This window comes from Schistocerca nitens, chromosome 9 (assembly GCF_023898315.1).
Source record: "Schistocerca nitens isolate TAMUIC-IGC-003100 chromosome 9, iqSchNite1.1, whole genome shotgun sequence".
Classification (NCBI taxonomy): domain Eukaryota; kingdom Metazoa; phylum Arthropoda; class Insecta; order Orthoptera; family Acrididae; genus Schistocerca; species Schistocerca nitens.
In genome coordinates, this window is record NC_064622.1 from 140,256,092 (window position 1) to 140,278,407 (window position 22,316).

At 39.0% G+C, this 22,316-nt stretch overlaps 1 protein-coding gene across 1 annotated transcript in view; it reads left to right on the forward strand.

Annotated features, from left to right (window-relative positions):
• Positions 1–22,316, forward strand: part of LOC126203962 (cytospin-A) — a 565,388-nt gene that overhangs the window by 491,713 nt on the left and 51,359 nt on the right. The window contains exons 5-7 of the mRNA XM_049938360.1: positions 10,646–10,804; positions 14,711–14,862; positions 20,228–20,468. Of these exons, the coding sequence (XP_049794317.1) occupies positions 10,646–10,804; positions 14,711–14,862; positions 20,228–20,468 (552 nt within the window). The remainder of the gene's footprint in view (positions 1–10,645; positions 10,805–14,710; positions 14,863–20,227; positions 20,469–22,316) is intronic.

The following is a 22,316-nucleotide window of genomic DNA, read 5'->3' on the forward strand; positions in this document are numbered from 1 at the left end:
GTAAACATCGCTACCTCTCCTAGTTTTGGCTGGACAGGGAACTGCTTCGTCAGTCACTTTAACACAGAGGATCTGAACACAAATAAGTGAAATGAAACAATGTTCGATGAGTATTAATGTGTTACAGCACGCTGTGCTTCATTGGGCGATTTTATCAAAATAGAGTAAATTACGTCTCGGCAACTGCAATTGAAATCTTTACCATTTTGTATATGACTCCGAAGATATGTTAGTTTTACACATCTTGTGCGTCAGTGTAGAACAACATATTAAGGTTTTTCGAGAGGCATGTGAACCACACGGGAATGATTTTTTGTTTTCTATCACCGTGCTCAAGATCTGTTTAAGGGAGAAACCTATTTGTGAGATTGTGAGGTAATTTGTCACCAGCCTCAAATGCTTAAGAAGCTCTCGTTCACAGCATTTTCAGTGTCTAGAATGTCAGCAATAACAGACGTTGCATGTTACACCTCCTGCTGCGTTGCATTCCCCTACTGAGCTGAGAAAATGGGCCAAATCTTGCAATGCTGTGGAGTAACTTCTATTGGAATGTGAAAAGATGTCCTCAAAACTCGCCACTCCATTTGGTGTCACTTTCGACAATTCTACATGCCCTTAATTATAAGAGACTGGAAGAATGACTTCTTGATCTAATCTTAGGCAGTTGTATAAAATTGGCTCATTATGAACAGTGCGAAATGATACAGACTTCTGGCTAGGCAGATCTATGTAACTCCTCCTACCCTCAAGTTTCCAATAATGTAATTTTGTAATGATCGCTACATCGTTTTATGCATGTTTCTTCGAAAGTGGTCACCTCCCGTATGCAATAATGAAAAAGTTATCGGAGACAATACTTAGTCGTTCCACCATATCTTCTATATCTGGAACTAGATCGAGAGAGCGCACTGTACCCGCATTTCGGTAGACGTCAGTTAAAGTCCTCGTCCACCTACCCAGATTTAGATTTTCCGTGCTTTCTCAAAATCGCCCAAGACAAATCGGCAAATGGCCGATCTTCCATTGAAGAAGACACGAATTCGTTCCAAAATCCGAGGTTGTGCCGTCCCTGATGACTTCGTCGTCGACTGGGCGTTAAAACCGTCTTCCTTAAACCCATCACAGAAGTCATTGTTTCGAAGATACCGATTGGTGACACAGACCAGCAACTCTGACCCTTCCTCCTGTTGCTTTACACTCTTGGTTTCGCTTTTGTGAAAAGACGGAGCAAAGAACACATTTATTAGAACAATGGAGTTGTATTGAGCAAGAGCTGATCTAAAATTTGTGACCGGCTATCCAGATTTAGCTTTCACTAAATTGTTTCAGGTAGATGTGATGCTGCTGCAAAGAAGCCATTGTCGCTAGTGCTCCTTATACGAGTTAGTCAGAAACATTCTGAAAAGCTGTAAGGCGGTTGCAGAGGAGGTTGTGCTGAGAAATAATTGTTAAGAAAGAATGAGGTTGTGCTGAGGAATAATTGTTAAGAAAGAATGCGTTACGTTTCGCAGATTCACTGTTATTTAGCATTGAAGTTGGCAAATCAGGTCGTCACGCGCGACAATTGAAGCAGCCTGCCAGAGGCGCAGTTAACGAACGTGTGCTTTGTTTGTTTTCCTCAATACGAAAACGAGAGCGTTACAAAAATTAAACCGGTGACTGACTGTAACAGGTATTGAACACGAGCCAACGGCTTAGGGTCCTGTTTTCTACCATGTGCGCCATGAGAACAACTAGCATAACTGGTATCAGATTGTGTCGCAGGCTTCTGTTTGCTAGTCATTCGACATCTCCGAAAATCGTATTAACACAGTCGAGCTTTGTCGGAAGTATTCGATCAGCTGCGAATGTACACGGAAAGAAGTGCGATGGGACAAAGATGGTGGCAGGCGCGATACGGGCATCCACATCAGTGTACGTAGTGGTACTGTGGCGCGTCATCGGTATTCTTTCGACGAATGCGGAGATATGCATTTAGCATACGGCACTGCTGGTCAAATTGCACAAGAGACCGCACAATATAAAACGCAAGATTTCCAAACCGCGTTATTCCATGTGCGAATTAGTTTGTAGCAGTTGATAGACGATTGAAGAAGACCAGCCGGCCGAAGTGGCCGTGCGGTTAAAGGCGCTGCAGTCTGGAACCGCAAGACCGCTACGGTCGCAGGTTCGAATCCTGCCTCGGGCATGGATGTTTGTGATGTCCTTAGGTTAGTTAGGTTTAACTAGTTCTAAGTTCTAGGGGACTAATGACCTCAGCAGTTGAGTCCCATAGTGCTCAGAGCCATTTGAACCATTTTTTTTGAAGAAGACCAGAAGTTTTTTTGTAAACGAAGTTCACTTAACGTCAAAGTTTCGGAGCGTTCAGTTTGAAGAAAAGATTCTTGATACGGTTCTTGCAAATCCTACTACCAGCTTTAGGGCCATTAGCAATAATTCGTCGGGAGTAAGAAATGTTAATCCGATGTTCTTAGATTGTGCCTAAATATAGTAGACGTATCGGCTCGTTGCGACAGGTTTCGCACGCTGTAGTATTGGAAGACCTACACGACGAAAACCTATTTCCCTATAACCTGCAGGAAATGGAGGATTTGATAAAAAAAGGGCTATCCTTATCGGAATCTGTATTCCCTGTAGTACTTAGACCTAAATAAAGATATCGAAATTCCAGATTTCTAAAGGAGGGTGACGTGAAAAGAGGAGGCGTTTCACCAGAAAAGGCCCATTCAGTTCTCGAAACGGCGGCATTTGGAACAACGAAAATACGCATGGCAATTATGTGAAGTTTGGCGTGAATATTGAGGCAGGTTTGCTGAATCCCGTCGTACTTAAACGGACGGACATATTTAGCAATTTATGTGAACGCCCTTCCATTGCATTGAGAAGATGATCCTCTGGTGGTCCGTCATGTAACATGATACCAACATGACGGCGCACCGCCACACTACACTGTTCGTTTGCCAGATCTTACCGCTTTAAATTTTTATCTGTGGAGAGGTATGAAGAAAATCGTCCACGAGCTCCAGTAGGCACCGTAGAAGAGCTTCTTGTGAGGATGATTTTAGCCTTTGATGAAATCAGGAAAACTGGTGATTTCGGAAAACCTGCGGACTCCGTAACGCAGCGTTTGCAATGCGTGCATTCAGATTCGAGGACGACGCTTTGAGCAGTTGTGAATAGTTATTGTTACTTTTCGTCCTTGATTATTTTGTTGTTACATGAACGACTTCAGGAAATGTATTTATTGCTTAATCATTATCATTATTTTTCCCTCCCTTTGTTACGTTTTTGGCTGTTGACTAACAAGGAGAGGTCCCTAATGGTGGCATCCCTGTTTTCAAACAATCGGAATTTAGCGTGATACGCTAGTGCCTTAAACAGAAGTATACTACATAAATGGTCGCCCTAACGTAGTGGAAAGGGATACCGTTGACATACATAAGGTTGGTCGCGTGTTTTGACATTGTCTATTTTTAAATCTGTGTCGAAATTACTTAGATGATAATGTATGTTCAGTTATGTGGCTTAAATATAATGTTTTATTTCTATTCCTCTGTCACATCATCTTTTTTTCATTAGCAAGCTTTGTTAATATGATTTTTGATTATTTTCGCTTATTAACGTAGATTTCATTTCGTCCGTTTTAACGTTTGTTTTCGTCCTTGTTACTGCATTCATTATTTCTATTCCTCTTTGTAATTGAATTTCGGTTTTACTTATGATCCCTCCTTTCGTTTACCTCTTCATTTGCGTCATTTTTTCCGTAGTACAACAAGAATGCGCTTTAAGTGCTTGTATGACCGTTCCAATCCACATCTTGTAACGAAAAGTACAGTTTTGACGCCATTGCACAATCAGTATAAGTAGATTAATTCGTGCCCGCATCTCGTGGTCGTGCGGTAGCGTTCTCGCTTCCCACGCCCGGGTTCCCGGGTTCGATTCCCGGCGGGGTCAGGGATTTTCTCTGCCTCGTGGTGGCTGGGTGTTGTGTGATGTCCTTAGGTTAGTTAGATTTAAGTAGTTCTAAGTTCTAGGGGACTGATGACCATAGATGGTAAGTCCCATAGTGCTCAGAGCCATTTGAACCATTTGATTAATTCGTATTTTGGTTTTTAATCGCTAGATTGACAATTTCAAACGTTTCATTATTATGATAGACAAATGAAAATAATCCAAATCACGTGCATAAAGATTCTAATAGGTAAAACTATGATAGAAACCTTTCCTTTGTCTTAATATTTCTTCCTATGACGATTAACATGACGTTGCAAAGAAGTAGAAATAAAAAACCTTACATTTAAAACAATTAATTGCACTTACGCAATGGTGAAAGTTATTTCGGCAACGGGTAAAAAAATCAAAATTCCGAATCACTTGACGAGATTTAAAACAGTAACCTTCTGCAGGTTACGATTGCCCATTAAAAACTACACACAACCCCACTCCGTGCAGTACTATTATTTTTAAGGCACTAGGGTATCACACGGAATTCCAGACCTTTTTTTTCCGTCCATTGCTCTCAAACGAGGCCCCACCGGGGTGAATGGCTGCGGGTATTTTCCAAAATCGGGAAAAAATAGGGGCTTACCGGGTTGTCTGGACAAAGAAGATCCATAACAATGACGGTCCCGATATATTGGGACGTATGTCAACCCCAACTGCACCATCAACTCTTAAGCCAGTATAGCCCAACAGTAGACGTAACGTTGTCGAAGTCCGGTTCCAGGTTAGCGATGCACACTTGTTTAGATAAGCCTTCATACACCAGTACCTTTCCCCCTATTTTGTGTTATCGAACTCCAAATCAGAGCCAGAGCGAAGGCGCCCAGGACACGCACCCTGGTTTCCATACCGTAGTTACGCCGCTCTTCAAAAGTTTTTTTTTACAAAAGAATCTATTTTTAATATCTGTTATTTTGCGGGCAAAACTGAATACTGAAGGAGAAATAAAGATTGTAAGCAAAAAACCATACGCTCGGTCATATTACCAGATTTTCCACAGCCTTAAAACATCTTTTGTGGAGTGCTTTTAGGCTTGTGGGCTCGTAAGTACTGAATGTAATGGATTAGATGTAACTCAGGATCCGTCATTTCTGCGATAGTGAGTGACTTAGTCATACACACTGCGCTTTTTCATTCTTTCTAAATGTGTGTGTATATATAGCTGGTTATATTTTTTTTAAACAAGCAGACCACCAAATGTGATCTGCCAAAGAACTGGTTATATCAGACAAGGGGAAATCCAGGATGGAATAATGAAAATATTATGGAATGGATGGGTTGCTACTCAACCTATAGAGGACATTATGAGTCGCAGACGGACACAACAAAAAGACTTCTAAACATGTGTGCTTTCGGCCAGAAGACCTAAAACTCGTCTGTGTATTTCAGAAGAAGGCCTTTTGGCCGAAAGCTCACGTGTTTAACAGTCATTCTGTTGTGCCTATTTGCGACTCAGCATCTCCCCTGTATGGTAAGTAGTAATCTATACTTTCCATAACATTGTCAAAAAAACTGGTTATATTATTTAACATGGGGACGAAGCGAAAATAACATACAAAAGTATTCATTTGGTGTGTGTTCGTTCAGTTAATAATACGCGCGTGTGTGTAAGATGTAAGACGAAAATTACAGCACACAATGAGTCTTCGATTGTACGAGTGACCGAGCGAGGTGGCGCAGTGGTTAGCACACTGGACTCGCATTCGGGAGGACGACGGTTCAATCCCGCGTCCGGCCATCCTGATTTAGGTTTTCCGTGATTTCCCTAGATCACTTCAGGTAAATGCCGGGATGGTTCCTTCGAAAGGGCTCGGCCGATTTCCTTCCCCATCCTTCCCTAATCCGACCTTGTGCTCCGCCTCTAATGACCTCGTTGTCGACGGGACGTTAAACACTAATCTCCTCCTCCTCCTCCCTGTACGAGTGAATAGGTCAGAAAAGTCAGGAAATGTATTTTCAAAATTAACATTAAATAACACATTTCTTTCGTGTGTGACTACAGAGACGTTGGGAATTAACAGAGGTTTCCACACATCGTAGTAATTAATTAGTAGAAGGAAAATTAAGGAAGCATCGCCCAGGGTGACTCACAGGGCTCTTCCTACATCTTGAAGAAATTTACAGAAAGCTTCCAGACGAGAGCTCTTGAGGTCAAAAGACTTTGCCACAGTTTGTGGGATTCAGCAGACCATTAGGAAGAGACCACAAGAAGCTACATCTAAGGCTAGAGCGCAGTTGTAGGAAAAAGAAAAAGCTTCAACTGCAATTCATCGAAACCAGCATAATGTTTGGAAAAATGTACTCATAGGGGATGAAAACAAATGGAGCACATCAGAATCAAAATATTCGAATTTGTGTAAGTAATCACATAGGAGGGAACGTCAAAACTTGTCAAAGGTGAATCGCGGGAGAGGGAGAGTCACAAAATTTGTATACAGCAACCAGGCGTTGGAAAAAAGCCGCTATGCGGTGTTCTAAATGCACGAAACAATACCTTAAAACTGTGCAGACTTTTGGAATTGAACTCTTTATTTGGATAACAATTAAAAAATTAGGCATGAAGCCCAAACAATGGTTGCCTTGCAGTGCACCTCGCCAGTTAACGAACTCCACCACGGCCACCAAACAGCAATGCAGCAGAAAATTGGTCTTCACTAGTGAAGAACAAAATCTCAAAATCCTTACCACGAATTGGGGAAACCGCTTGGGTAGAAGTATTTTCTAAAGTTACCGAATCTTCGGATTCGATGCCTAGAAGACTACAAGCCCATGAGAGAAGATAAATGCTATTAAAGGTATTAGAAGCTGAGCAGAGCTAGGTAACTTAGTTGTATAAATACTTTGTGCACGCGCTTTTTTTCTTTCATTATTTAGTTTGCTATTAAAAACGATTCAGATTTTTACTATTTCGAAATTTTATTTTCCTGTAATTGGTAAAATGCAACACGCATGCAACTAAGCAGAAAAACTTGAATACTGTTTAGACCATTGTAAATATTTTATCTGAAATTGCAGTGTTTCCATACTTCGTTAGTTTCTTAATACACAAACTTAGATTGATTTCATTCTATCAGATGAGGGATGAAAATGACACACAATTCTAAATTCAAACCAGGGACACACCACAATTAGTGGACATTTCGCCAGCCATTCAATTGTTAGTTATGGCATTTGTCAACTTCTGTTCTGAAGTTTTCTTTCCTATTTTCAATTGTAATTGTACCAAAATTGTCATTCGAACAAGATAGTTTTTTTATTTTGTCACACTGTGAAAACAGAACTGTGTTTAACACAACCTGGCATTTGAAGATACACGCGCGCATGAAACGAGAAACGACAACACGTCACAAAAGTTAAGACAGGAATGGTTATGTGGAGATACAGTCTTTGTAAAACATGATAGCTTTTAGTGCGAGTTCACATTTCATTTCAAGAATTTGACATGCAACAAACAAGTTGATCGTATGCGTAGAGCCACTCATTGATAACCATTTTTATTATTGACACAACGAGTAGCATTTACAGATTATCCAAAAAGTTTTTGCAGTTTACAGTCTCATCTCGTTTGGTAGATGCGCACAAACAATTCTCACTTCCATCATTTTTAAACTGATGGCCTGCAGCTCTAATATGCTTGAAGATCTGGCCTCTACCACAGTTTGAATGAACACGTAGAGAATAAATCTCTACACATTCGTAATCGATCATAGTAAATATACACCATTCTACATATGGTTGGTGCCAGAGACGAGAACTAGGCAATGAATGGATCAAGTTGTTTCACCCAAACGTCATAAGGAAATTTCTGGGATGACTCCTTTGGAAAGAGCATGCCAGATTTCTAAGTCATTCTCCAGTAAGGTCTTGTGATTCACGTTTTGTGATCATACCTGTGAACGTCTGCACAATACCATACAAAGTCTGACAGACGGCAAATAAACTTGAAAAATTAATTGCAAATCGTTTTTTGTAAAGTACTAATGGTGTTACGCAGGCGAATTTGTAATTGAAACGGAATTTATGTCCAGTAGTAAAGATAACTATGTTCACTTAACTCTCCTAGTTTGACTGACTGACAACAAGACTACAAATAGTGATATGTTCATTTTTGTCAGATACTTAAGACCCATTGCTATGTAGTTATTATTTATAATTAAATAACCAATCTACAGCAATATATGCCAAGTTTGTGATACATATGATAGGTGTACATTCATTTTGCAATATTTTTTGCTATAGCAGTAGGCAACTTAATGTGGTAAGATTTGCTCATTTTGAGACATTAAAAGTTAATGCAGATATGATAGTGTAGTCCCTCTAAGATGCAGTAATGTGATACATATTGCTGCACTAATGCCAATACAATGTATTATTTTCAGTTGTTACAGCTGTTATTTCTGTTTTTTCCTATTACAGTTTTTTCCCCACGTACCAACATAGAGAATGTCTTGTCAAGTAATGAGAAGTGCTTCTGATGGTGCTCTTTTTATCTGAGGCAGAGAGATGATCATCAGTTTGTCTTGATTCTCCACTCATTTCTCTATTAGCAGATTCATGGTAGCCTCTGGTAAATGCCTGGAGGTTTCCTCAAAGCGAGTCACTGTTACTTCGCCCCCTCATTCTTGTCAAAGCTCACTATTAGTCTGTATCTAATGAATTGGTCTGTCATTTGGCATTCAAACTTGCTTGTCTCTACTATGACATGTTTTACTGGAATATTTTGTATGATTTACCTATTATCACTGTAACCTTGTGACCACCAGAATTAATATTTTATAATGTGGTTCTAGAAGAGAGTATAAACAGATCGATTTCCAATGGAACGCTTTGGTATAGTCCTGTCGTATGCCGTATGCCATTTATTGTCAAAGATTCTGGTATGACACACCCATTTATGAGGAACTGAAATTCATCTCAAGAAAGATTGCATCATACATAATCATAGCTGTTGCTGCAAAGAGTTCTTTTCATCACTTGGTTGATGTGGATAGTTAAAATTTTGGGGTGATTTGATAACCTTTGTGATGCCACTTAATTTAAATACAGTTTTTTTATTAGCATTAACAAATTTAATGAATGAAGTCAACCAGCTGTGTTTACTAATTACATAGCCAAAGGACTGCAAGTAATCTACAGTTTTTGTTTAAGATAGCTGATCTTTGTTTGATGCTGTGTTTACAGAGAGAAAAAAACCTGGACTGATCACAATAGGTATCTGCAAAATGTAATGTCTCTTGTCTTATTTGTTCATATTATGACTAGTGCTGTTGATGCTTTTTTCTGATGCAGAAATATTTGTGCGGTAAGCTCTTAGTGGCGACCATTCATGTGAATGGATGGTTTGGGATGTAGCTATGTAAATAATATTAGTCGCAGCAGAGTAGCTGTTACGTGGCTGCTATCACAAGTGACATAGATCATGATGGTATAAGAAATGAAAGACACAAAGGGAAGAAAAGGGGATGGTGAAGGGTGGATGTATGGAGGCTGGTTTTCTACTTTGGCAACACGGGTTTGACACGTGGTGGTGGTGGTGGTGGTGGTGGTGGTGGTGGTGGTGGTGGTTGGATGAATAAGAAACCGAGCACGGTGGCACAGTGGTTAACACAGTGGGTCCGCATTCGGGAGGACGACGGTTCAATCCCGCATCCTGCAATCTGGATTTAGGTTTTCCGTGATTTCCCTAAATCGGTTCAGGCAAATGTGGGGATGGTTCCTTTGAAAGGGCACTGGCTACTTCATTCCCTAATCCGATGAGACCGATGACCTCGCTGTTTGGTCTCCTCCACCAAATCAACCAACGAATAAGAAAGGGAAGGACAAGGACAAGGGTGGGTTGTGGTGTGGGGAGGATATTACTCATTTCGTGACACAGTGAACAAAGGAGTAGTCCGTGATTTAGTTTTGTGGTAGTTTGTTCTGCTAAGTTGACAGAGGACTGCATCTTTTTTATACACATCCATCCTTTCTCAGGCACCTAATGATGAGCAATAAGGGAACTCCTTTTCTCCTTATAATTAATTACCATGCAACTAATGCACAGTGTCGTACATAGATACGACTGGGAACAAAGTTGCCAGTGGGATGACTGATTGACATAAAACAATAACAAAGGGAGTACTAGTACAGCCAGTTGCAGTGGATTTTACTCGAAATAAGCTCTGCTGATCCATGATATTTGCTTGCCTGGAACCCCAGCCTCTCATTCCCTCTCCACCTTGTTCTGCTGTGATTCATCTCTCCTAGTTCCCTTCGTTATTTGTGTCACCATATCTGCTACTTTCTTCTTGTACTGTATTAATTTTTCTATGGCTCTCCTACTGTTCTCCCCTGCCTTATGCATTCCTGTATGATTGTTGCTGACTTCCCACATGCAGCTAGATATTTGTCACTGGCAAAATTTTTCTTCACCTCCTAAGGTCCCACCACTTACCAGAGCGAAATTCCTTTTCGACCCAGTTTAGCTGTATCACTTAGGGACAACATTGGCTCTAATAATGGTAGAGGTCAAATCTGAGGAACTAGTTTCACTTAGCATACTCGTCATTCACAAGTTAGTAGGTTAAAAGACTTTTCAGTTGCCAAAGTTGTGTTATTTATAAGAATCGAAATTTTCGTCACGTAATTATTTCATTATTTTCAGGAACAGCATTCCACAATGGAGCAATTGAGAGCAGAAAACGTGTCCTTGCAAGCAAAGCTCCTGAGTGTTGCACACTCACCTCTCTCAGACTCCGAGAAGCAACAACTACTACTTGGAGCTCGACAGCATAGCTCAGCACCTGCATCTATGGTTGCCAGTGTGAGTATAAAAAAGTTTTCGCTTTCCCTTTGTAGAGGGTTTTTTAGGCTGGGGTCACATAATATTCCATGTATTCTAAAACTTGTGCTGTGGCTTTTGTATTGGGTTCAGGGTACTGTTATCATCCTGTAGGAATAATTGGGAGTTTTCTGATCGACGTCGCATAAACATGTTTCTTAGCTGCTCTCCAGAAGGATGCAGTATATATCAGGTTGGTGATTCTTCTGCCAAACGTAGAATTCTTGAGGAATTAAATTTTACCTGGAAAAATCGTGGAAATTTCTGGGAATTTCAGGAGTTTCATAAAAGAAAATACCAATTTTGGATGACACTACTATATCCCTCTCATGCTGAGCCAGTAATGTTGCTGTTTAGTAGTAAACATATTATGACATATATTTCAGCAATGCCATATAATTCAGTTGACATGAGTTCATCCCTGACAGTTGATTGGGTGCAGCATCTTCGCATACCTAATTCAAACAATAACAAAAGTGATTTTTAAACATCTCCACGGCAGCAGTGCTTTAGAGTTGTCGAGAGCTCTGTAGTCAGCTACTACCTGCAGCCATTAGCACTTTGGTGTTGAAAACCAGCAACAGTGCTGCGAGCTGTCAAAGATCTTCTGATGCCATCTCGACAGTAGGTACCTTACAAATACACTTGACAAAACAATTTCACTGAGTGAGGCAAGATGAGGTTAGTGTGGTCATGAATTAACAACTTAAGTAAGCAGTGAGAAAGTTACCCACTTGCCTCACGTTGCAGTTTCCCCTAATAATGTCCGTTGCAGTATCATGCTGTGAACTAACAAAGTGTAGCATCTATAGGATTGTGAGTAGCTACCATTAATATGTGCAAAAATTAGATCCCATCATGGTGTACTTGCTGTAAATAAACACTGGAAACTGTACAGTAATACAGTTCAGATATTAATAGACGTATTTCACTTGAAACTGGAAAATGATTAAGCTCCTAGCCAAAATAAGATGTTGGCTGATTTGCACCTAAGTATCAGTTGATTGGCATGGTGCACTGCAAAATCCGTGACACTGTTACTATTCCATACTTTCTTGTATGCCCTCAGATGTGACTCTCCCCATCATCTATTTAACAAAACTGGAAGAGACTTACCCTGATAGTTTTATATAAAAACTACTATTGTTATTAGTATTTGTAATTAACAATTCAAAATCCACTATTGAGAAGAATTTTGGTCCCAAAAATGGGCAGTTTGTCATTATTCAAAATGTCAACTGACAAATTTGTGTTTGTTTTATCGTAAAGAATAAGCCACAGAAAGAGAGCCACAAATTGTTAATCGCCAAACATATAATAGCACGATTTATTGATTTCAAGAGAGTGTTTGATTTGGTAGACAGAGAAACAATAGATAAAATCATTTGAGAATTTGGTGTTAAAGCAAAATCAGCAAACATAATTTGTTAACACATACAGTATGTAAAGTTAAATTTATGGAAGAAGTATCTCAATCTATAACAAGAAATGCATGTGTAGAAAAAGAAAAGTAAAACACTATTCCACAGTGGTATGACCAGATTGCTTATATGGATGTGAATATGTAACAGTGAACTATAAGCTGAACAGAGTAGAGGTATTTACAGTGTGGATTATTAGAAAAATAACAGATGCAATAGAAACGCCAGCTGGTTGGAAAATGAGTAGTAACGAGAAACAGTCTAAAAATAGAGAGAAAATATTTTAAGTAATGAGTAAAAGAAGATAATCTTTATTGGACATATCTACCAAATGAATCAGAAGAGACACCCCCCCCCCCTTCCACGCAAAAGAAAACGTATTTTTGGAAGAAGAAATTGACAGTAGCATGGATTACAGAAATAAGTAAATGACAAGAAAGAAACATCAAAGAGTCATAGATAAGTCAGAAATCATTTTAAGAATAAAATATTAAATTTAGAAGCCCATCTATGCAGTAGAAATAAGAAATTGGGAACAACATGGCCAGAAGAAATGAAAAGATGGCATGAGGACAAAATAAGGGAGTACTGTGAAAATAGTAAACAAGATAAAAGAACAGAAATTGAAGTTGTTCCATGATCATACTTCATTTGTATGAAAGAGGAAAAATGTGCAAGGTTCATATGTTTCTTAAAAGTACTTGAAAAAACTGTGTGATGAAAGCCCTCATAAGTGCTTATTTTATCCTTTTCTTTAATTATGGTGCTTATAAATCCTTATTTTTGTCTTGGCAATTACATTCAGACTTAAAAGTTAACACAAAGTTAAGAAGTTGACAAAAAGACTGCATGCGTAGGTTGAAGACCGAAGCAGTTATGAGGGCCACTCAATCTGCATGACATGTAGAGTGAGAGGGATAAGGCTATCCCCACCTCAGGCATGCAAAATAGAGTGGGGGTACGACTGCACACATCACTGGAAACAGACACCGTTTGCTGTATATAAACTCATTACTGCAATGCCGATAGTCGGAGATGCTGTACGTTGACAGCAATGGCAAAGGCTGTGGAAACCTTAACTAAATAGTATGCCTGTGACAAGATAACATCTGTGGCAAAGTATCAATTTGCGATTTATCAAATTTGCCTTATTTCCATTAATTTGATACTGTTAGATTTTATTATAGTGATACTATATTGAAGTTACCATCTATTCGTGCATGTTTATTTTATTCTTGACCTCACTATGGCATTGAATGCAACTATTGTCAGTAAATAAAAGGAGCTTAAAAGTCCTTAATTTTTATTTTGTAAATTCAGTACGAATTCTGAATAATACGTACCAAAAAGACTTAAGTTTCAAGGTTTATTTTTCATATTTGCTTAAGTTTTTTCATAACTATCATAAAAAGGGTGAGGTGAGTTATTGAGCGATTTCACATATAATTGTGTTTTGTATGGTAAAGCCTGGAGTATTCTGGTATGCAGAGAGGTATGTTGCAATCGGGCCAATACTTATTTGTTTCTTTCCTGCTTGTTTCGGCAATAAGTTTCTTTTTTTCCAAAGAACTCTGGAAACCCTTGTTGGATGGTGCTTTGTGTCACAAGATTCATCTGACGAATACAGACAGATAAGACAGAACTCGGTATTAATTACTGCAGCAGTATCTGTAGCTACAATATTAGCGATGAAAAAATTGTAGCATATTGTTGCTTACATGATTAATATGAATCTCCTTCAGACTGTTGCCACTCAGATAAAATGTCCGATCCAGAACCATTGAATTTTTCATTGAGAGCTTCTAAAATTTCTTTCTCACTCAACAAATGCGACACATTCGTAGCGAGATTAAAGCAGTATGAAAAATCCTATAGAGTACACATGTGAAACTCTGCTTTGGCAGTAATCGTGGTAAATGGCTCAGGAGCACAGAAACAAAGGATTCCCATTTTATGAAGGGTAGTGAAAGCTATAATCATCACCCTGAAAAAATTAGTTTAGTAACTAATTTCCCCGAAGTGTCAAGACAAAAATGGTTCAACATACCAGTGAATATGCAAGAGCCTAAGCTTTCAGGTATCACTTGTTCTCCTCCTCGATTGCTGACAAACCAGCAAACTGTAGGCTGTGGCGAGTTCGTGACATCACGATGCAAATAAAATTGGAGGGAGAGCAGTTAATGAATGATAATGGCTCTCGAGCCACACCTTGCCAGGCCTGTTTTACGTGTACCAAGAGACTTGGATTATTTAGAATTGATCATATTTTAATGATCCCTGAACACATAGGCTTTCTTCTTCTTCCTCTTCCTCTTCTTCTTCAAGCATTTCATGTAATGAGAAGACAATAATTTCAGAAATGAACAAACCAATAAAATTTCATTTTTGTATTTTTTATGTACCTGTAAAGTGTGAAGAGTAGTGTAGAGTGGATCAGCACTGTCTTTAATTTGATATTCCTTTTTAGGACCTACAACTACCAGTGGAGGATACAGCAGATGCAACTATACCTGAAACATCTATTCCATCATGGGACAGGCAGTCAGCTTCCAGTGCCAGCCAACTGTCTGTTGCATGTTTACAGGATCGTATCCAGCAAATGGAAGAGACTCACTATAGGTATGCATAATTCAAGTTTTAACTCAGTAGTGGGTTAGGGTTCACTACCAGAGAGTAGTAATTCAGGGAAAGGTCTACTTATTAAGAATGAAATTTCTGATGATTTTTGTAAGTAATGGAAAGCAAGTGACCACATGCTACTAAAAAAGTTAATTTTTTTTCTTTGCATAACTGAAATTTTTTGGCTAGAAAGTTTGTGTAGCAGGTTTTTTTCCCCATGAATGTGTGTACTGTATGCTATTTCAGTCACTTTTACCTTTTTACAAATGTTCTTACGTAACTAAAAATAGTGTCTCCTGAAAAGTTCTCTGTAGACTAGCCTGTAGACGTTTAGCAGAATTTGAGAGGTAACTATTAGCTATCTAGTACCTTTTGCATATATGTCGTGGTTCAAAAGTTAAGCTTTGTTGAACAATCAAGTGTAAAGGCATTAATTCATAATAAATTTAATAGACACTGTGCACGATCTTGGATAAGACAAAGACTGTGAGGAAATCATCTGTAACTTTTTCAAAAGTTTCCCTTAATCAATATGGAGAAATCACAGACAATATAAATGTGATTGCCAGATATTTGAAGCCCAGTCTTCCCAAATTAAAGTTCCAGAAAATATATGAAACATCTACAATAATCTGTTGTAGATTTTTAAAGTACGCAATTATTAGAAACTTAGGCAAAATAAACATTTACAAAGATGATGTCAGCAGTGGACACCTTTTAATAATGTTATAGCCAACACAATCTCAATCTCATGATTGACCACTTTGAGCATCGCAGATTGTCTCCAAAACCATCCGCACTGAACAGTATGCTGCAACACCTTACTTAGGCACAAATTATGTTCCTATCTCAGTGCTGGATTCATTATTTATGTGTCTGTCACAGTTCCTTGTAAATTTTAATGGTGTCCAATTTCAAATGCCTGCACTCATCTTCAAACAATTTACTGCACCTGTAATCTTTGACTTTTACATAATTCCAGTGGAACATTCAGAAGTCTTACATAGTTTGAAGCTTTTTGAATGTGCCATTTATATTGGGTTAGTCAAACATTAGAGATGCAGGTAAGGGGATGAAAAGAATGGAAGCATGCCAAACTAGTCGACATTAAAAATTGTATGCAGCTATGACAGAAATCCCCCCCATGAACCATGAACCTTCCCATTGGCGGGGAGGCTTGCGTGCCTCGGCGATACAGATAGCCATACCGTAGGTGTAACCATAATGAAGGAGTATTTGTTGAGAGGCCAGACAAATGTGTGGTTGCCGGTGGAGGTGCAACAGCCTTTTCAGTACTTGCAGGGGCATCAGTCTGGATGATCGACTGATCTCGCCTTGTAACAACCACCCCTTGCTGTGTTGGTACTGCGAAGTACAAGAAGCAAGGGGAAACTATAGCCATAATTTTTCCCAAGGGCATGCAGCTTTATTGTTTGGTTAAATGGTAATGGCGTTCTCTTGGGTAAAATATTCCGGAAGTAAAATAGTCCCCATTCAGATCTCCGGGCGGGGACTACTCAGGAGGATGTCATTATCGGGAGAAAGAAAACTGGTGTTCTACGGATCAGAGCGCAGACTGTTGGGTCCTTTAATCGGGTATGTAGTTCAGAAAATTTAACAAGCGAATAGATAGGTTAAAGTTAGATATAGTGGGAATTAGTGAAGTTAGGTGGCAGGAGGAACAAGACTACTGGTCAGGTGAATACAGGGTTATAAATACAAAATCAGATAGGGGTAATGCAGGTGTAGGTTTAATAACGAATAAAAAAAATAGGAATGTGGGTGAGCTACTATGAACAGCATAGTGAACACATTTATTGTAGCCAAGATAGACACGAAGCCCATGCGTGTCACAATAGTTCAAGTTCATGTGCCAACTAGCTTCACTGATGATGAAGAGATTCAAGAAATGTGTGATGAGATAAGAGAAATTATTCAGACGGTTAAGGGAGCTGAAAATTTAATAGTCATGGGGGGACTGAAATTCGATAGTAGAAAAGGAAGAGAAGAAGAAGTATTAGGCGAATATGGAATGGGGGTAAGGAATGAAAGAAGAAGCGGCCTGGAAGAATTTTGCACAGAGCTTAACTTAATCATAGATAACACTTGGTTTAAGAATCATGAAAGAAGGTTATGTACGCAGGAGAGGCCTCGAGGCACTGGAAGGTTTCAGATGGATTATATAATGGTAAGACAGAGATTCAGGAAGCAGGTTTTAAATTGTATTTCCAGGGGCAGATGTTGACTTTGACCACAATCTATTGGTTATGAACTGTAAATTAAAACTGAAGAAATTGCAAAAAGGTGGGAATTTAAGGAGATGGGACCTGGATTAACTGAAAGAACCAGAGCTTGTTGGTAGTTTCAGGGAGAGCATTAGGGAAATGGTGAAATAAATACAGTAGAAGAGATGAAATAGTGAAGACAGCAGAGGATCAAGTAGGTAAAAAAATGAGGGCTAGTAGAAATCATTGGGGAACAGAAGATATACTAAATTTAATTGATGAAAGGAGAAAATATAAAAATACAGTAAATGATGCAGGCAAAAAGGAATACAAACGTCTCAAAAATGAGATGGACAGGAAGTGCAAAATGGCTAAGCAGGGGTGGCTGGGGGACAAATGTAAGGATGTAGAGGCTGCCTACAGAAGACCTTTGGAGAGAGAAGAGAGCACTTGTATGAATATCAAGAGTTCAGGTCTAAGCAAAGAAGGGAAATCAGAAAGGCAGAAGGAGTATATAGAGGGTTTATAGAAGGGCAATGTACTCGAAGGCAGTACAATGGAAATGGAAGGGGACGTTGATGATTATGAAATGAGAGATATGATACTGCGTGAAGAAGTTGACAGAGCACTGAAATACCTAAGTTGAAACAATGCTCTGGGAACAGACATTCCATTTGAGCTACTGATAGCCTTGGGAGAGCCAGCCATGACAGAATTCTTCCATCTGGTGAGCAAGATGTATGAGACAGGCGAAATTCCCTCAGACTCCAAGAAGAATATAATAATTACCATCCCAAAGAAAGCAGGGGTTGACAGGTGTGAAAATTACAGAGTTATCAGTTTAATAATTCACGGTTGCAAAATACTAACACGAATTCTGTACAGAGGAATGGAAAAACTGGTAGAAACCAACCTCGGGGAAGATTACTTTGGATTCCCTAGAAATGTTCGAACATGTGAGACAATACTGACCCTACGACGTATCTTAGACGATAGATTAAGGAAAGGCAAACCTACGTTTTTAGCATTTGTAGACTTAGTATTCCAGTCAACATTGTCAAAAGCTTTCTCTCTCTCTCTCAAATTCTGAAGGTGGCAGGGGTAAAATACAGGGAGCGAAAGGCTATTTACAATTTGTACAGAAACCAGATGGCAGAGTCGAGGGACATGAATGGGAAGCAGTGGTTGGGAAGGGAGTGAGACGAGGTTGTAGCATAACCCCGATGTTATTCAATCTATATATTGGAGTAGGAATTAAAATCCTTGGAGAAGAAGTAAAAACTTTGAGGTTCGCCGATGACACTGTAATTCCGTCAGGGACAGCAAAGGATCTGGAAGTGCAGCTGAACAGAATGGATAGTGTCTTGAAAGGATGATATAAGACGAACATCAACAGAAGCAAAATGGAAATGAGACACTTAAAGTAGTAAAAGATTTGCTATTTGGGGAGCAAAATAACTGATGCTGGTCGAAGTAGAGAGGATATAAAATGTAGACTGGCAATGACAAGGAAAGCATTTTTGAAAATAGAGAAACTTGTTAACATTGAGCATAGATTTAAGTGTCAGGAGGTTGTTTCTGAAAGTATTTGTGTGGAGTGTAGCCCTGTATGGAAGTGAAAAATGGACGATAAATAGTTAGACAAGAAGAGAATAGAAGCTTTTGTAATATGGTGCTACAGAAGAGTGCTGAAGATTAGATGTATAGATCACGTAACTAATGAGGAGATGTCCCCCCCACCCCCCCTCCCCAAATCTGTCTTGCGACTGGTTAGATGTAGCTCACCATGAATTCCTCTCCTGTGCTAACCTCTTCATCTCAGAGTGCCACTTGCAACGTATGTTCTCAATTATTTGCTGGATGTATTCCAAATCTCTGTCTTCTTCTACAGGCCCCTCTAGTACCATGGAAGTCATTCCCTCATGTCTTAACATATGTCCTATCATCCTGTCCCTTCTCCTTATCGGTGTTTCCCCACATATTCCTTTCCTCTCTGATTCTGCACAGAACCTCCTCATTCCTTACCTTATCAGTCCACCTAATTTTCAATATTTGTCTGTAGCACCACATCTCAAATGCTTCATTTCTCTTGTGTTCTGGTTTTCCCACTGTCCATGTCTCACTACCATACAGTACTGTGCTCTAGACATACAGTCTCATAAATTTCTTCCTCAAATTAAGACCTATGTTTGATACTAGAAGACTTCTCTTGGCCAGGAATGCCGTTTTTGCCATTGCTAGTACGCTCTTGATGTCCTTGCTCTGTCCGTCATTGGTTATTTTACAGCATAGGTAGCAGAGTTTCTTAAGTTCATCTACTTCGCGACGTGACCATCAATCCTGATATTAAGTGTCTTGCTGTTCTCATTTCTACTACTTCTCATTACCTTTGTCTTTCTCTGATCTACTCTCAATCCTCTCTGTATCCATTAGACTGTTGATTCTGTTCAGCAGATCATGTAATTCTTCTTTACTTTCACTCAGGATAGCAATGTCATCAGCGAATCGTATCATTGATATCCTTTCACCTTGAATTTTAGTTCTACTCCTGAACCTTTCTTTTATTTCCATCATTGCTTCGTCGATATACAGATTGAACAGTAGGGGTGAAAGACTACATACTTGTCTTACACCCTTTTTAATACGAGCACTTCATTCTTGGTCGTTCAGTCTTATTATTCCCTCTTGGCTGTTGTACATATTGTATATGACCCATCTCTCCCTATAGCTTACCCCTACTTTTCTCAGAATTTTGCACATCTTGCACCATTTTACATTGTAAAATGCTTTCTGCAGATAGACAAATGCTATGAATGTGTCTTGATTTTTCTTTTAGTCTTGCTACCATTATTAACCACAACATCAGAATTGCCTGTCTCATGCCTTTACCTTTTTGAGCCCTCTCTGAGTAATTGTTAGGCATGCACTGTTGTATAAGACTTGAAATAATACAAAAGTTAATTTGTGGTTAAGTTTACAGAGACATTTTTTGTGCACAGGTATAACTTCAGTACCTTTTAGTGCTCAGAAATCACTGGTAATTGAAAAGTATTAACTTTAATATGAATAATTAATGTGATATCTATGATGGTTGGAAATGGTGAGCACTTCATATTATTTGAATGTATGTACTGTTTCAGCACCAATGAAGAGCTGCAGGCAACTCTTCAGGAGCTTTCTGACTTGCAATCTCAGCTTCAGGAGCTGCAGGCTGAGAATGAACGTCTGGTTGAAGACAAGCACATTCTTGTGGAATATCTATGCCAGCAGTCAGAGAAGTTGGAAGACAGCCGGAGTCAAGCTGAAGCTTTGCAGGGAATGCTGCTGCGGGGTGGGCCCGGTGAAGTTGTCCATGATGACAGATTATTAGACCTCCTCAAAGTAAGAGAACATCATTCTGTTTGCATCTGATGATCAATATTGCGATGAAATGTTTATTAGTTTTTGGGGAATATCTGTCCACTTGGAGCAATTTTAAGTGGTTTGCAAACCAGAAACATTACCTGCTACCATTTGTGATCAGAGGGGTGCTGCAGTGGGGACTAGATGTGTTGAAAAATGAATGAAGTGGTAAATGAGGGTTGTACTTTCATGTTGTTCACTGTGAACTATGTAAAATTTGCAGTTCAGTGTCATTATCAAACTAAGGTATACAGCATCATTTAAAAGTTAATACTGTAAGCACCTTTATTTTATTTTATTTTATTTTATTTTTTTTTAATAGTAAACTGTTAGTCTCATAAAGAAAGTTCGAAATATTTGGTATCATTTATTCCTTCTGACAAAGTGGAGCTTACTGCAGAGAAAATGCACATGAATCTGCTTATCTGCATGGCTTGTCACTTACAACGTAAAAAAAGAATTTTGTTTCTGATGGGGGACCATATACATTTTGAAAGGCTAGAACTATGGGATCTAAACTGGTTCTGAAATTCGGTCTCCTCCTCTCCATGGTCCACACATTTTAGTCCTAATGTGATAATTTGCCTTCCCCATGGGCTTAACCCAACTGCCATGATACCCATTTTAGAGTTGTGCTATTTTGAAAATTTTCCAAACTGTGTATGTTATAGAATTATATAAATAACTTACAGCACATGTATACTGGTATTTTCTGAAAATGGTTTTAAAAGTAGTTTAACAGTCATTTATTTTCAAGGCTTATTTTCCCATTTGGGCTCTCTGAATTTTGGTTCCCATTTGGGGCTCAAGGCAGGTTCTGCGTAAAACAGCATTTCATTTCTATTTTCTCCCCAGGCACAATGAATTGCTATAAAACGCTTTCAATAAGACAAATTGAGGAAATTGTAAATAACACAAATTTCATGGCTTCTTATGGTGATGAGGGTAAAGTAAATGAGACTACTGGCATCCAGATACTGTAGATGAAATGTCTGACTGATGATATCAACTAAAATATATTGGAAGGTAGTCTTTCAGCTGGTGCACTAGGTACCTTTGAGGTACACACTAGTGAAGAAAGGAAGGATGAGACAAATGCAGGCCATCCCAAAAAGAAAATGAGAGATAATACCATTTGTATTTGGACTGTGCAAGATGTGACTTACAATAAAATATTTCCCAATATAATAGGAACTGAACAGAACAAATACGTTTTGATAGTAGCATTAACAGGAAAGTCTGCAGTTGAGTACTTTGAAGAATTTTGTGACGAAAGTGTCCGACATGCTACACAGAAGAATAATCACAGCTTTGAGTTATCCAAGGAATGCTTAAAAAGTTATTATGTATACTGCCCTTCACTGGATGTCATGCTCCTCCAGAGGAATAGTTACATTGGAATTAAGGTGAAGACTTTGGTATAAAATGTGTAAGACAGTGTACAAGCCACGGCAGATACCTAGAAATCCAGCACCACCTTCACTAAATGACAATACACAGCTGAACAGAATCACAGCTGACAAAAGGGGGTAAACTTTTCAAAATTCGTCCTTTGATGGACTGTTGCACAAAATTTCATGAAATTCTGAAGTTTTTTATGTTACATATATAGCCTGAGCATTGATAAGCAAATGGTTCAATATTATGTACATCATTATCCAAAACAATTCATTCATGAGAAACCAGTGAGATTCGGTTTCAAACCATGTGCTGTTCCCGAAGCGGTTAGTGTTATTGTATGTCAGTCTATGAAGGAAAATCTAAAGACTCAAGCGATGTTTCGTTTTTATGACTTGGCAGATCAGTTTTACTGACTATGGCTTCTGT